Genomic DNA, 16,847 nt, shown 5'->3' with positions numbered 1-16,847 from the left:
CCTTTCAGAGAGTATTTTAAAAGGATGACAGCTCAGAATCAGATATTAAGATAATTAGGATGGCATATCGATGTTAAAAGATGGCCATTGTTTTGGTATCTTTCTGTGAAAAGCACTTGGCTGTGGTGCTTTCCCATAATACCCTAATTGTCACCCTCTCTTTATTGCAGCCTCATAAACAGTGTGCTCCATCTTAAAAATGTGCTGAGCTGACTTTGATACTGAAGAGCCGAAAATTTGTTTCATAAAGAAAATGGGCAGCTTGTCTGATCTGCTGCGACACACACTCTATCAGTGCATGAGGTGCCACACAGCGACTGCAGTTTGGCAGGAAAATAACAACATGATTTCAGCTGTCAGACAGATAAAGACAAACTCAACTATCTGACTCTACAAATCAGGAGGATTCACCAAGCAGTTGCTCCTTATAGAAATAAAATATTTGGCTGTCTATATCATATTGCACTTTTAACCCTTGAGGTTTGATAAAGAAGGCATCATAAGAAGTACCAAGAAAGGCACCTATACTTAGCTACAATTAGTTTTGGGCTCTTGTGGCTGTTTCCTCAGCTGGTAATCTAAACGATCTGTTGTGCATGGTCTAAAGTGCATAGTGCAAGTCCATGTGGGGCATGTCCAACTCCCCTTTGTTAGTTAAAATGACGCATAATCTGGGCGCAGAGTAAGACGCAGACATTGTATTTAGTCCCTTAATTAACCATCGGCGTGTTTTGGGTGTAACACGAAGTCGTTCGACCAGAGTATCATCCAATCCAATGACTTAAAAGCAAGGTGCACCTGCATTTGGCGCACGGCTACTTGCACTACGGATCCTGCAAACTTGAAAAGAAAGCGTTTTTCTCCTGAGCGTAACGCAGCAAGAGCAGTGATACCACTGCAGCGAATATTGTGCCACATTTAAGCAGAAAAAAACTAACAACTGTAGTTATAAACTTGACAGAGGAAACTAAAGTAAACTTTTAGCTTCAGAAATAATCAAGAAAGTAACACTGCTCCTCATGCGTAAAAGCGCACAGTGTCTCTCTTAATGGGGAGTCTGCAGCGGAGCAGCAGCAGACAGCAGATCTGTAATTAACATTTTCCTCATAATGATGAGTTATTTCACCAGTACACAACCCATCTGTGTGTCCCTGTATATGTAGCAAGCAGAGTGTTGTGAACCAACCTATGTAAGTGCTTCTTACAATCTGAATAACTTCCCCTGTAAATAGCAGGAAAATACTGCCCTATTGACTTTAGACCAGGTTTCTCTGGCTAAATGGTGCAATCACGTTCTGCTGCCTCAAAATAGAAATATGGCAATAATGTGCCTGACCACACCTCATTTTCAGACCTACACACCCATGAGAGCATAGATGGGTTTACTGGCTGTGAAAGTGACAACTTCATTGGACTGAAACTAGCACTGACAGCTGTGCTGCACTGTGCACCGCTTTGCACCAGGTGTTAGATACGGCCTCTTGAGTCAAATGAATGTTTTCTTTGAATGTTTGGGTTCAATTTTAAGGGGAACTCCACCAATCTGACACATCAAAGTCTCTTTCTTTTGGAGTGCTACTTCATATATGACAAATACTGTATAATGTATTTTGTGGCTGCAATGGAAGCTGCACAAAATCTGACAAATCAAGTGATGTCTTATATGTAAACATGCTAAATATGAAGCTACAGCCAGAAGCCAGGAAGTTCAGTTTAGCATGAAGACTGAAAACAGGAGGAAACATCAGCCTGGCTTTGTCCAAATGTAACCAAATCAGACTACCCACACCTCTTAAGTTCACTAATTAAATACTAATACTACATTCACACACACAAAAAGGAAGGTTTGTCTTTAAGTACAAGGTCTTTGGATCAGTCATGTTTTGGGCAATACAGGCAGCATTTCTGGACTCAAGTGGCCCTGTGCAGATGGTGTGTATCCTGCTGTAAAGCTTCGTGCTCATCAGTGATAGTATCAATACAGCAGTGGTATATACCTCCTGCTCCGGTCTAACAGAGCGCTCAGCCCAACATAAATCTGGCAGCATCTTTCATCAACATTGGAGCTCCTTTAGATCACTGTCAATAATTCACGGGTTGACATGTGTCCGCTGTGATGGAATGGCATCATTATAAACACAGAGATGTGCACCTTACAGTGAGAAGGAACTGCCATCTATCAGGTCATCTGACAAAGCCTGTCCCCCCTTTGGGAAGTCATCATTACTCAGCTGCTGCTGACGTCATGAAAAATACTGATCATGTCCACAAACTGAAATGCTGCCTGTTTAGTTCAGGTTCATTATGCTTTTCAGACACATCATTGAAACTATAACTGAGATCATTTATCTAAAAAAACAGCATCCCCTCTTGATATCATATCTGTTAAATTAACACGTATATGAAACAATTATTGTTAAGCTGATAGAAACCAACTGTGATAAACCAAGAAATGCAACAAAGAAAGACATACACGTCTCCATCACTACCCAGAAGACAGTCTTAATCAATCACAGAGGCAGCAGACATCTGATGACGAGACCAAAGTTCCAGTACCTGGGATGGAGCTAATTAAATGCATCCATCTCAGGATTAAAAAAAATGCTGCATTGTGAATAACTTCAGAAGGCTCACTTTCCCAGTACACAGTCTAGGTGTCGTGCCAATTGTAGTGAAAGAAATATGAATACAACAGAAACAACTGACGGCTTCTCAACTGAGAGGAATTCCTCCTTTTCTTTGTCTTGTGTGGTAGTAAACTGAAAGTCTTTGGTTTGTGGGTTGTTGGCTGGACAATACAAGCTGTTTGAAAATCACCTTGGACTTCAAGAAATGCTTTGTTGAGATTTCAACACAAGTAAAGCAACAACATAAAATCCCAGCAGCACTCACATGCTTACAAACACGACTAAAATATGAGTAATAGCAATACAAATCCACAAAGTATGAATGATTCAAAGTATTTTTCCTCAAATCACTGGTGCAGAAAAGCTCTGTAATGTGCTGCCTCCATCCTTATAACCTGAAATGACGTGTCATATAACATTTTGATGGACTGTTATGTAAATTGAAGACTTTGATCACTCATAATAGCAGCAGAAAGCATTGACCTTGTCCACAAGGGGGGCAGTGCATCAAATCAGTGCCAAATTAATTTAGCCTTCGCTGTAACACAGCAGGGTGGGGCGAGTGTGGAGGCTGAGAAACTTGGATTCAGGTCACTGTGAAGGCAAAGCACGCTCTGCCCAAGTGTTTGTAGCAAATCTCTCTATGTGTTCTTTCCCTCTTTTTTCACATTTGCTTGTTACTTACATTTTTAGCAGTTAAGGACTGCAGATGCTGTGGATTACTTATGTTTCATTATATGCTGCTACCTTCTTAATAATATGCTACTATCATTTTATTCTCAGGTTGAGAGAGAGCCAGGGTATAATGTGTTTCATTACAATGAATGTATACTGTACTTTTTAATGGATGAATGTGACAATAAACTTGAACTTTTTTTTGAGGGCAGGTTCATCTGCATAATTTTTCCTGTTTTTCAAATGCAAACTCCCACTCAGCTGTTAGCAAAAAGTGGCAACGTAGGTTGCAGTGCCCCCCACCCCCGTTTGCTGACAGTGTAAGCATGGAGTGAGAGGAAAGTGTTCGTTTGGAAGCGGAAGATGGTGCTATTCTATTATTTTTAAACCTTTATCTAACCAGGTGAACACACACTGAGATTCAGTATACTGTCATACTGCATTTATACGGTATAAACACATTTATAAAACCATAGCAAGTGTGTTAATTACAGTAGATGCGGTCAACAGGTTTCCAGTTTTGAGAAGCAAATTAAAAGTACCATGGCACAGAAGCTAAGAAATGTACTGCTGTGGACACCATGTTAATTCACTTTCAATAATACAAATAAACTAACTGATCAGAGGCAGCAGACGGTTGGCAAGCAACTCCTTGTGTTCTGCAAGGTAAATAAATATTTCTGTGAAAGGAGTCTGGTGGCTTTGGACGGGGGCTGCAGCAAAAGGTATTTCAGCCTCCTAAAAAAAAAGAACACCTAAAAAAAATGACTTCAAGTATACACTACATTTAGATAATTTCACTGCTTTACCTTGCAGTCAAAATCCTTTCCAACATGGAACCGAGGCCATTATATCACCCTCTTCACAGCCACCAGACTCCATTGAAAGAAACAGTGATTTTACCTCACAGAACACAGGGGCAGCTGGTCTACTGCTGAATCGTTTGTTTAATTTGTTTGTATTATCGTAACTGAATTAACGTGGCATACACAGGAGTAGTCGGATTTATATGTAGTAACTACGTCACATCATGTGGGAAAAAGTTTTTAGAGGGGCTTGGAAAAAAACATTTTGATGCTAAAACATACACAAAATTTGAATTTTCGGATTTAAATACATAAGGGACACTACTGGAAAGCTACAGAACTATATAAACACCCTAAAAATGAAATAAGGGATCCCCCCCTAACAGTAAAACATATGTATATATTAAAAAGAAACGCCCCTGGTGGGTTTAGTATTAAATGTCAGGGATAGATGCAGCTCCCTCACCATGATCAGGAGAAATTCAGAGCCCAAATACAGATTTTGCAGCTTGATTTAGTTCCTCTGGCACTGATATTGTCAGTGATTTTGCCACTAGATGGCAGTCTGGTGCTTCTATCATGGCTGATAGAGTGGCAGTGGTTCCACATTTGCACATTTCCACATTTACAGTATTTAATTCCATGCATCATTACTGCAGTTTGATGCCAGAAAACACATATGGCTCTCCGGCAATATGTACTGTTGGAAAACTATGACATACGTAGCTCAAAGTTCAGGCAAAGGTCTGCAGGGTTAATGTTACACTTCACTTTTCCAAGATTTCCAGTGGCAGCTTCTCCTTACCACTACAGTATGGCACTGGTATTTGTTACATAAAAAGCCAAGGGTTGCCAGATCTGATAAGAGTCAGAAATAAGCTATTTGCGTCACCCCTTCTCTCCATTAAGAGAAAAAATAATTCAGAGAATTATGAAAAACAAAAATGCCCGCAATCAGGAAGAGAGTAAGAGGGGTTTCCTGACCTCACCACGCCCTGTCAGGCAGCCTTTCATCACCAAATCCATATCTCCAGCCTGACATAGCAGACAGAGAGGGTCGCACTGCAACAATGTGTGTCTGTTCAATGAGCCACACAAAAGCTGCTGCAGTGGGAGACATCAAGACACACTGCTATATAGGGATGGAGGTGGAGGCGATACAGCCTGGTGCAACCATTTACATAAACAGTGTGAGTGTGGGAAGCAGCAAGAGGTTAATTATGACATAATGCTCTGCTGCTTACGCAAATCACAGTTTCTCTCATTGTTACCTTATATTGTTTCTAATGCAGTGAAAGTCTCATTCAAGTTATCTCCCCTGAGCCCCTAAAATCCTTTTGGCAGATGCTTTGATAGTGAATTGATTCAGTCATTTTATTACCTGCCTTCTTATTCCATTGTTTTGCTTTGTTTCCTTCAAATTTAGGTTTCCCTTCATGTGTTACCTGTCAGTTACAGAGATGATTTGGTAAACACTTTTGTAGTCTGCTATCAATAACTACATCTTAAATCTAATATTTTACAAGAGCCAGGGGTCACACTGCCTCAGCAATGAATATAAGAAAAAAAAGGTGATCAGACATTCATCATTAGAGATCCTACTTTTTGGAACAGCCTGACAGAAGAAATTATGCCTGCAAAGTCTGTGTCTTTTTTTAAATCCACTACTTAGGACAAACTTTTGTAGACTCGCTTTCAAGCAGTTCTCCCCTTCGTGTTTAATCCTGTTGTTTGCTCTGAGCTTTGTTTCTCACTCTCTATAAAGCACTTTGTTAACTCTGTTTTTAGAGAAGGGCTATATAAAGAAAGTTTATTATTATTCAGGGTCATGGGGGGCTGGATCGTTTCCCAGGATGCATTAGGCACAAGGCAGCCTCTCTAAACACATTGCCAGTGTACAGATGGACAATCACTCACATTTACACCTATTGGCTGTTTTGAGTTTCCAATGGGATTAGAAAATACAGCACTCATCCATAAAATTGACTGTGCACACTAAAAGATAGTTATATTGTGTTTTGAAAACAGAAAAAGTTTAAAGAAATAGTTTGTAAAAATATGCTTTGCTTGCTTTTTTGCTTCTGAGATGTCTAAATATGAAGCTACAGACAGCAGATGGTTAGCTTAGCTTAGCTTAGCTTAGCTTAGCTTAGCATAAAGACCAGAAAAAGCTAGCCTGGTAACTGTTTGATCTTATTTGTTTTGCTGAACTAGTTCTAGAGTAGTAACTTCTAGAGTTTCCACTGACTACCTGGCACCTGCTCCTGGCAAAGAAATAGTCAATAAAACAGCAAATTTTCAAATATTCACTTTATATCTGTTTGTTTAATCTGTACAAAGACTAAAGTGTTAATTACTGAGCTTAAAAGGTGCTGATAGGCAGACTTTGCTACCTTTGGACAGAGCCAGGCGAACTGTTTCCCCTTGCTTCCAGTCTTTAAGCTAAGCTAGGCTAAGCTAATTGTCGCATCTATGGCCCTTTGTTGTTTGCATGTTTGATAAAAGTACATTTTCCTCCATGTTTTAGGTCACTACAACTCAGACTAATTAAAACACCTTCTAAAGGCGCAGCCATTTCAAAACTCCAGTTACTCTGCATCAGTGTGGACATGGAAAATGCATCATTTGGGAAACAATGACGTTAACTCATTTTACGCATGCCCATTGTTGCTTAGTGTAATGAGTATATGCTAGAAACAACTACAACAATGACGGACTTTCACTTTGTTTGCATCTTGATAGCACTGCTTGGTTCCATGACTTCTTGACACCGAACCTAGTTTTGCTGCACCACTTCACGGATGAATTAAGACATCTGCTGCACCCAATGCTTTTGCTCCACCTCAGCATCCACGGTTTATAGTCTGCCAGAAACAACGGTTTGAAATCAGGCCCGGTTGAACCAGCAGATGGTGGGACACTTACCAAAGTGGGATTGCTGTCAGTGAGAAATGGAAGGAAAACATAAGCATGTCCAGAGCATCACTTGTATGTTGAGTGAGCTCTTTCATCCTTATATCTAACAGTCAACACTGATGAGATCTCCTGTAGGTGTTTCAATTAAGTCAGTGTTAGCCTGTACACTTTTTGTGACGAGGGGAGACTGAGAAAGGCAGCTAACGCCAGCTGGAGTTTAGGGTCACTTTGCTTTCTCGTGTGGATGGAGATATTTTTTTTTTAAAATGGAGAATATCAGTTTTAAAAAATACCTGAACACGTGCAAAACAGCCTAACTCTCAGCAAGAAAGCAAATATGCCCAAAAGTCAAAGTACTCCTTCAACTAAGCACGAGATGGACAAACAGATATATCAGCTTTCAGCAGCTTGATGCTCAAACATCTGTTTTTATGCTCCCTGAGAAATGGGTTGACGTAAATGTCTGGACTGTAAAAGGAAATCCATGCAGAGTGCTAAAACAATGATGTAGAGAATGTGATCCTAATCTCGATACTATTTACTAGCATCTGTAGCCGCTCACAATGTGCATAAACAGATGGACAAAGCGCTACAAATCACAAAATGTTTGGTGAGACCTTGTCTTTGCTTACACTGCAGGAGGAGACCACCTCCACAAAAATAAAAATAAACCATCCACCTGATGTTGAAGTTTGCTGACAAATCTACGACATTTCTGCCCTCCTTCCTTCTCAATGGAGGGCTGCGCTCCAGCTCAACACCGACCTCGCTACTCCCACGGCTGAGCGGTCGGGGCTGGGCTGGACCTCCGCCCTTCCCAGCCTCCTCCATACTCCCCCGGGCATCAGGCCATGACCACAGGGAACGTCTCTCATCCTTTCTCTCTCAACCTACTCTCTGTCTGCCCTCTGCCCTCTATCTCTAGCAGCATGAGTTATTCTGTCTTTTAGGAACTGTTTATGTGCAGTTACTGGAAAGCCATTTTTATGACGCTCGAAGCGGCGGTGGATCGATCACACAGTGACCTTGGCCAGCCTTAGCTGTTCTAAAGACGCCTACAGAGATGCCAGGACTATGAGGCACAAAAAACAACAGGTCAGACAGGAGGGAGAGCAAAAGACAATATACAAAATCTTAAATCCAGTCTGAAAACATTCTTTAGAAAACATGAGCTTCAACTGTTGATGGTGAGGAGAGAAATGATAAAACAATGAGGAACGAGAACCAAATGACAGATTGATGAATAGGCAGTGAGGTGACCACACAAACGTTAGCTTCATACTTTCCCTGGATGGTGTTAGTTCAGCGATGTAAATATTACGTTCTCATTCTTCTGTGAAAAGTGAAAATAATCCCAGGCAGTATGATTGAGCATGAAGGCGAGGGAAATAGGGTTAGATTGAAACTGCTGTTATGATAACACAACTGAAAAACAGTATTTACATTATTATCCAAACAGAAGAGAAGTTACTGGAAGGTCTGCTATTTCTGGGGCCCTCTTGCGGCAAATATCTAAAAGAGGATATTTCTGCTCGGCATGCGAGGGCCTTACTGACCCTGAAACACATTACTCCTCCACTCTCACCACATCCCCCTACTGTCTTTTACTTTAATGGCCTCTCGTTTCTGTAGGATGTGGTGTTATGTTGCAGAAAGATGCTCACTCTCAGTATAATTGAGTTTATCTGTGATGACTCAGACTGGAGGGGAACATTTGGGGACAGGACTGTGGGAATGGGCACAAACTCCCACGGGTGATGGTGAAATGAGGAGATTTCTCACTAAGCAGCTCCCGCTGAGCTGATGATGACAGCAGCTCATTCAGAAGTTCTCGATGGCCTTGAGACGAAGCAGACGGGCAGGCCAGGAGGTGCCGCTTTTTTGCTCTGATCTCCTCCAGCTTCCCGTCGCTCTGCAGTTACTGTGCCAAAGACAAGGCAATGTGAGCCTCCTCCAAAAAAGGCAGAAACATTTAGGCAAGGGCGCGCATCCTTAACCCAGCCCATCTTGTCCCTTGCAGGTCTGTTCAACAAATACCAGACACGTCGAGTGTGTACCTCACAGGGTCTGCTTTATAACAGGCCACTGTGTCACTGCTGAGGATGCAGCACAGAGGAGAGGCCTCCACTTAACATACTGTACCCAACAGTGTTTACAGAGGGCTTTCACTCCAATGCCTATCTCATGCCAGATAGATGATGATGACTGAGGCTGGCTCTCATGCCAGTTACCATCAGGGATTAACATGCACACTCGTGCATGCAAACAAGTGTTACATTCCTGAATGAAGCAACATTAGCCAAGAAATGTTATTACTCATTATGATACTCATGTATGCGGCACAAAACGATCAGGTACAAACAAAACTTTGTCTGTACGCAGTACAGACAAAGCCTACTGTCTCCTTGCCTCTGTGTATAGTCCACAGGCTTTGGCACCGTTTGCTTTAGCAATCTCTATATTTTATGTATCAGACAGCTGATAGTAGAGACATGAAAAGAAATGAAGAGAAGAGAGATGAGGAAAGACATGCAACAAAGATCCTCAGTCAGATTCAACCAAGCATTTTCGCTTAACCCCTAAGACAAAGGGGTGCCTCAAAGTTTAAATGTATTTGAAAAGTGAACTGTCGTCCTTACCTGGCGAACAAGGCTGTTGGTTGTAGTGTCAGAGGAGGTGCTGCCATCTGAACCTTTAAATCGACCTTTCCTTCGAGCTCCTTTGCCTTGAGACTACAGAGAGCCAAAAAAGAGAGAGTGAAACTGTTAAAAAAGAAGCACGTCTTTTCCAGGCCTAAATACAATACATGCCCATATGTACACTTAAACTGTTTATTGTTGCTTTTATAGTTCCTCCTGTCCACACTAGCCTTTCGTACTTTCTTTGTTTTATCATTGAGGAGGGACACATATGAAACAGAGGGTTTCGGGGTCCTAGAACAGGAAATTTTGTGTGTCAAACACTTAATTTCCTGCATTCAGGTGAATCTTTATCCGCCAATTTAAGGTGTAAATGTCTTTAATGTTGTAAAAATAAAAGTCTTCTGCCATCTTTGTGGATTCAGGTGAATTTTTATCTGGCGGTTTACAGTGTGTAAATGTCTTTAATGATGTCAAAATAAAAGTCCTCTGCTACTTCCGTGTGTTCATGTGAATTTGTATGTGCCAGTTTACTAGAGATGTACCGATACCACTTTTTCCTTCCTGATATTGATTCCGGTAACCGAATCTTATGTATCTGCCAGTACCGAGTACCAATCCGATACCAGCGCATAAAAAAATAAAAATAAAAAAAAATTGGATGGGATGAGTTGTTGTATGTCTCAACTCCAGAAATTCTATGTAAAATATTAAGAAATAAATAATAGTACAATGAATGCCATAAAACTTTTTTTAAATTATTATTATCCAGTGTTGACACAGATCAAGACACGGGTCTGCCCTCTGTGCAGCCACACAATTTGGTAAAAAAGACATTTTAAAGGCTATAGTATAATGCTTTTTAAACTCCCCTCCGTTTCCATTTCGTTTGCCTGTAGTGTGCGTATACGTAATGACGTGAGGCATGACGTGGTATCGGATTGGTCATAGGCTGTACTCGCCGATACCCGATACCGCATTTTAGGCAGTATCGGAGGCATTTCCGATACTGGTATCAGTATCGGTACAACTCTACAATTTACAGTGTAAATGTCTTTAATGATGTCGAAATAAAAGTCCTCTGCTACTTTTATTTATTCAAGTGAATTTTTATGTGCAAAATTACAGCATAAATGTCTTTAATGATGTCACAATAAAAGTCCTCTGCTACTTCTGTATAGTCAAGTGAATTTTATCCACCAATTTATGGTGTAAATGTCTTTAATGTTATCAAAATAAAAGTCCTCTGCCACTTTCATGCATTCAGGTGAATTTTTATGTGCCATTTTACAGCGTTAATGTCTTTAATGATGTCAAATTAAAAGTCCTCTGCTACTTTCGTGCATTCAAATCATTTTTTATCTGCCAATTTACAGTGTAAATGTCTTTAATGATGTCACAATAAAAGTCCACTGCTACTTTCGAGTTTTTATGGGGATCTCTTCCTAACACTACTCCAATGTAAAACATAAGGGACAAAATTCCAAGTCACTGTTCAACATTTTGTCTTCCAAGTAGGATTTTCTACACTTCTCTGTTTAAATCACAGTAAACTGAATATTTTGGGGTTTTGGACCGTTGGCTGGACAAAACAAGCTATTTGATGACATCAACATGGACTTTGGTGGGCATTTTCTTCTGTTTCCTGACATCTTGTGACCAAATGATTATTTTAATGGAGAAAATGGTTTGCAGATGAATCGTCAATGTAAGTAATTGTTGGTTGCAGCCCTTAAACTATTTATCAGTCACCAAAAAGTTCCTTATTATCTTTCTGACAATGTGCAAACAGAATAACTGGTTCAGCTCTACATGTAGATACAATATGAGCATGTGAGTACTGTTTAAACACAGGCTTAAAAAAAGAGAACCTATCCTTTTAGTGCAGATAAAGAGCCTCACTGTTAGTTCAATTAGTTAAATACAGCTTTGGATGTTTTATTTGAAGTGTAATATTATGACATGTATCATGAAACAATGGTAATTATGTGGGTGGTCTCAAATATGCAAGCTGATATGAGGAGGGTCTGGAAAAGTAATGCTCTCAGCTCAAGTGTTCATCCAGCATGTGTTGCTAGTAGTAACTGAAAAACAGAAATTCATTTCAAATCTGCCTTTTATTCCAGCCCGCTCCCCCGGGACATGTTAATCATGCGTATAAAAAGAGACAGCGAGATATTCAGACTGTTTCTTAGGAGCCGGTCATGTAGAACAGTTTGAGCTGCAAAGAAAGAGTCTGGAGGAAAAGGATGCGGTTTAATTAACCTCAATAAGCCAAAAAGAAACAGCATAATACATGTTAAACAAATGCTCTTTGCTGCACGAGAAAGATAATGTAAACTCCATTCTGTAATATTTTACCTGAGGCTTTATGGACATCCTGTATTAGCTGAAGTTTTCATAAAGTAAAACAATATTGAGAGAAAACTAAGTACATTTACTCAAGTACCATTAAGAAGTACTCGTGTTTTTATAATTTACACTGGCAGGAGAATACTGCACTTTTTCCTCCACTACCTTTATCTGACATCTGTAGTTACTTTGCAGATTATGAATTTTTGGTCAAAACATCTGATCAGTGTTTAAAATAAATTACAGTGCACAAGTTAAAAGAGCAGATAGGATCACATTGTATACCCTACATGTGACGAATAAATGATTGGTGATTGAGTGAAATATGATATAAATTGTTGAATTCAAACCACCCAACAGCAAATTAGTTAAAATTTGCTTTACTTTTAGCAGCTGCAACATTAGCAAGTTGCTAATACGTCAACACATCATTGAAAAAATAAAGACTTTTACTTTTTTGGTGTATTTATACATTGTTGTATCACTACTTTATTTGGCTAAGGGACTGTTCTTTATTTTTCAGAGGTGGGTGTGGCTTGCATGACGCTCCCTCCACTATAAATTAGTTATTATAAATGTGCTCTTTGATATTTAATATTTAAAACTTAAAGTTGAGGATGAAATCCTGGAGTTGAAAAAAAGCCTTGGTTTTTCACTCTTGTCGTGCATTCTGGTTAGTTAGTGCAGAGACCATAACGGCCCACTTTAGATTCACTTCCTGCATCTGTGTCATGTGGGTTTTGCCAGTGCCCTGCCTCTTGAGGAGGCTAGCAGCGGTCCTGTGGCTATCTATTCCAATGTGAAAAGTGAAATGGCATTTGTTATAGACATGTCTCTGTCTCAGCAACACATTAGCGAGATCTGGCAACATCTGACATGATCTTACATTTGGTCGATCTCAGACAACAAGCTAGCATATAACAACAAGAGGCAGAATAAGCATCAAACATGTACTATAGTGTTGTATTGTTTTGAATGTGATGTCATCCACAGATATTCCCAGCACTTCCAAATGAGGTTGGGGTATACAGGGGTGAGACGTCCATGCCCACTTACGAGACAGGAAGTCAATACCATTTCATACCATTGGCACAGCTTATGATGCGTTATCTTTTGTTGTAGTGTCTTTGGTTGGTGCAAATCTTTTGTAAAACAAAGTGATTTTGATCAAATATTATTATTCAAAGCTCAGGTTTTGCTGTTTTTTTTTTTAATGGAAGCCTATGTTGCACGTGTTCAAGAACCGTCGGCAATTTGAAAATCCAACTCTAATTACTTTTTTTTCTCCAGTAGTTTCAAGGTATGATAATTGGCGTAAATTTGTGGATTTTTAAAAGAAAAACATGCCTTCCAAACCCACTGGCGAAGTTTAGGGGTTCAGAGCGTATTTAAAATAAAAACAAAATACAGCCATTTGAAGTTGTATACTCTGTCCCCCTTAAGGACGGCTGGGCAATATAGACAAAAATTCATATCTCTATTTTTCCAGGCTGAATGTATTTTCTGTGAAATGTGTTTCATGTTCCGTGGCACGTCAAAGCCACATTTGAGATGTCACAATCGCTTTAATAAAAACAGACTGCGATCACAATAAAATTTAAAGGGGTTAAAAAGTCGATTTCCATCACCTTTCAAATGAATCTAGTACTGGAAAAAGATTTAAGTATTTTTTTTTATTTAGGCTATTAATTTTATTGTAAAACTGCATCAACAGAGAGACCGAGGGAGGAAAGGAGCAAGAGACACTTCGTCCTCATCTGTCTGTCTGTGTTGCTGCTGCATTTTTTTAAACACATCTGTTGCCTGCATCCAGGCGCTGTCTCAGTATCACACTATAGACTACAACTGCCAAGAAGAACGGCGATGCATTGGGCTTCACCTCACACACAAACTAGCAAACAAAGCTCACCTGTGACCTGACACAATCAAGCGGTTCAGTCTCCCACACATACAGCACAGCGCTGTGCAACTGCGGTAATTATTTCATCCCACAGCAACACACAGACCAATGTCACACTGTAGACTAAATAACAGACAGATGAAACAGAGTAGCAGCTTCATGTCTCTCTTAGTGTTGCTGGAAAACTTGTGAGTAGTGAGGCTGAGCTTTGAGAGAGGAGAGATGCACACTAGCATACCTTATGTAACACAACTTTACCCTATACCAATATAAACGCCATTGTCTACATTTATATCTTGCTTGAAAATATATCAATATATTGTACATAGTCGTTACATCGCCTAAAAAAAACAAAAAACAAACATAAGTCCCTCCCCAGTTCTTGAAAAATTATTTGGCATGGCATCTTCCATTGCTGGACCACAATGGTTTCACTTGAAACTGTAAAAAGTCCAGAAAAATAACCAAAATAACCACACCCACATAAAACGTTTCTGGTATGGTACTTGGCTAAAAAGACAAAAAATGTTGAGTCACCAACCTCATTCACGAAAACATAAATTAACAGTCAAATATAACAGCTTCAACGACACTTCCAATTTAATAAAAAAAACACAAGTATATCCCAAATGCTTAAAAAAATATTTGGTGTGGCTCCCCCTTTTTGAAACATCCCTTCCCACCTCATTAGTAACGAACAGTCCCTAAGTAAAGGAAGCAAAAACTTCCTCCTTCACTTGACTAAAATGGCTCCACTTGAAAATGTAAATAAGTCCTGAAAAATAACCAAAATAACCACAACCAAATTAAATATTTATGATGTTTTAAGTATATTTTAAATACATTAAAACAGATACTTTGCTTAAAAGACAAAAAAAAAATGTTGAGTCACCAACCTGATTCACAGCAACGTAAATTAATATTAAAACATACCAGCTTCAACGGCACTTTGAATTTAAACCGACCGTTAAAATTCAAAAACGGGCACTCACGAGGCGATGTCCTCGCGACTGACGGCACGTCATCAAAACTTAATGTAAGATAGCAGCCACCAATGGGCGCGAGGAAGTGGACAGGTGAGCTAAAGTTGACCTGCTTCTTTCGCATGCTAAGCTAACTTTCGACAACTACACCGCGCTGTTACATAAAAATGGCATGTTATTTAAATGTTAATTAACTTACTTGTATCATGGGATGTTCCAGCGAGTCCATGTGTCTGCCCAGAGGTGTTTCTGCTCTTGTTTTTTAAGTGTTATTGACGACCATTACACTAACTGATAAAAGCACATACTCAACAGTCGGCTCGGACAGGTGCTCCAGGTGTGTCCCAAATTAAAGATAAACCGCATTTTGTTTTTTAAAAAATCAGTCACCGGTTAACGGGAGGAAGCCGAGGCGCTGCTGCTGCTGCTGCTGCTGCTGCTGCTAAACTGGCACCGCCAATCTTCAAGTTTGAGACAGGAGGGTTTAAGGAGGAGCTTGTGCGGAAGAGATTTGTGGAGCAGTTTCCTTCTACTTCAGATGATGGTGATGATGATCTGAATTCTCGGATATTATAGCCTTCAGCAGCACAGAGCCTCCTCATCATCAGTGCCCTCCTACTGTACCCACACTGGCTGCTCCATGCGCCCTCATCCAACGCCAACACCTCTGCCTTCTCACAGCATGACAATGAATAACATGAATAACAAAAAGATTTATGTTTGAAATCCTTCATACAGTAGAGTCACAATAATGATCTAACACATTTGTTGGAAATAATATAGACAAAGAAATAGGCAAGAAACAAAGATAACAAAGCTGAACAAAGGCAAAAATAAAGATTTAACAACTTACAGTGTGTAGATCGTAAACAGGAATAAAATAGTGCAAAAGCATGCACAGAGTACTGAAAAAATATTGATTCATTAATGTAATAGGTTACTTTATATAAATGAAGTAGGTGGATATACAGCATACTTATATTTACAGTAACATTGATGGTGATGTTTAAAGAGTGGGTATTCAAACTATAAAATATATTATTTATGATTTGTTGGTACAATGGATGTTTTTCTTTAATCAGTTAATACAAACTGAAAGACTATTTTTGGCATTTTAAGGAAGATTTTTAGACTCAAAGCCAAGTTGATGCCAAATCATTATTATCTGTGACTGTTTACAGGCTGAATCCAAATTACACTGTAGTTAGTTTTAGTGAAAACAGCCTTTTCTGGGTGAAAAGGAAAACGTAAAGTTCACTACAATAAGGCAGATCATAGGCAACAGGAAGGCAGAATATAAATGCTCATATAAGGCAAAAAGAAGCCATGGGAAGTAGGGCTGCAATGATTAGTCGACTAATCGATGACTAATCGACTATTAAAATAATCGGTGACTATGTTAGTAGTCAACTAATCGGTTTGAGTCATTTTTCATAGAAAAGTATTATAAAACTACCCCAACATACTCTTACTGCAGCTTCTTACGTTCAGATATTGGCAGCTTTACACACTCTCCTGTGACAGTGAACTAAAACCCCTTGGCGTGAGTATGAAACAAGACATTAGATGACATCATTTTGGGGTTTGGGAGAGACAGACCGACATTTTTCAACATTTTAACACATTTTTCGATAAAATGATTTGTCAATTAATTGAAGAAATAATCGACAGATTAGTCGACAATGAAAATAATCGTTAGTTGCAGCCCTAATGGAAAGGTTACATACACCTGACATTTGACACATCACACGTGGTAAAAGAGATTTTTAATTAATGAAATATATGAGGACTGACTTTCATTTAGCTGCTTTGGATTTAAGGTCTTCATATTGTCATTGTAGCACTGTTGTGGTTTAATGGGACACTATGTTTGCTGTGAAAAGCATCTCTTGAGAGTGACAACCATCTGAGAGAACAGGTGAGCAGGTCCGTCCATTGTTAGTAAAACA

At 39.5% G+C, this 16,847-nt stretch overlaps 1 protein-coding gene across 2 annotated transcripts in view; it reads right to left on the bottom strand.

Moving 5' to 3' along the window:
• cacnb2a (calcium channel, voltage-dependent, beta 2a) overlaps positions 1-15,430 on the bottom strand; it is a 98,446-nt gene extending 83,016 nt beyond the window's left edge. For both annotated transcript variants that reach the window (XM_049564806.1, XM_049564811.1), the window contains exons 1-2: positions 15,098-15,430; positions 9,664-9,756 (exon numbers count right to left, since the gene is read on the bottom strand). In XM_049564806.1, coding sequence (XP_049420763.1) covers positions 9,664-9,756; positions 15,098-15,127 — 123 coding nt within the window. In that variant the 5' untranslated portion in view covers positions 15,128-15,430. The remainder of the gene's footprint in view (positions 1-9,663; positions 9,757-15,097) is intronic.
• Between the last annotated feature and the right edge of the window lie 1,417 nt (positions 15,431-16,847).

Source organism: Epinephelus fuscoguttatus, linkage group LG21 (assembly GCF_011397635.1).
Source record: "Epinephelus fuscoguttatus linkage group LG21, E.fuscoguttatus.final_Chr_v1".
Classification (NCBI taxonomy): Eukaryota; Metazoa; Chordata; class Actinopteri; order Perciformes; family Serranidae; genus Epinephelus; species Epinephelus fuscoguttatus.
This window is presented reverse-complemented; position numbering and strand designations above follow the sequence as displayed.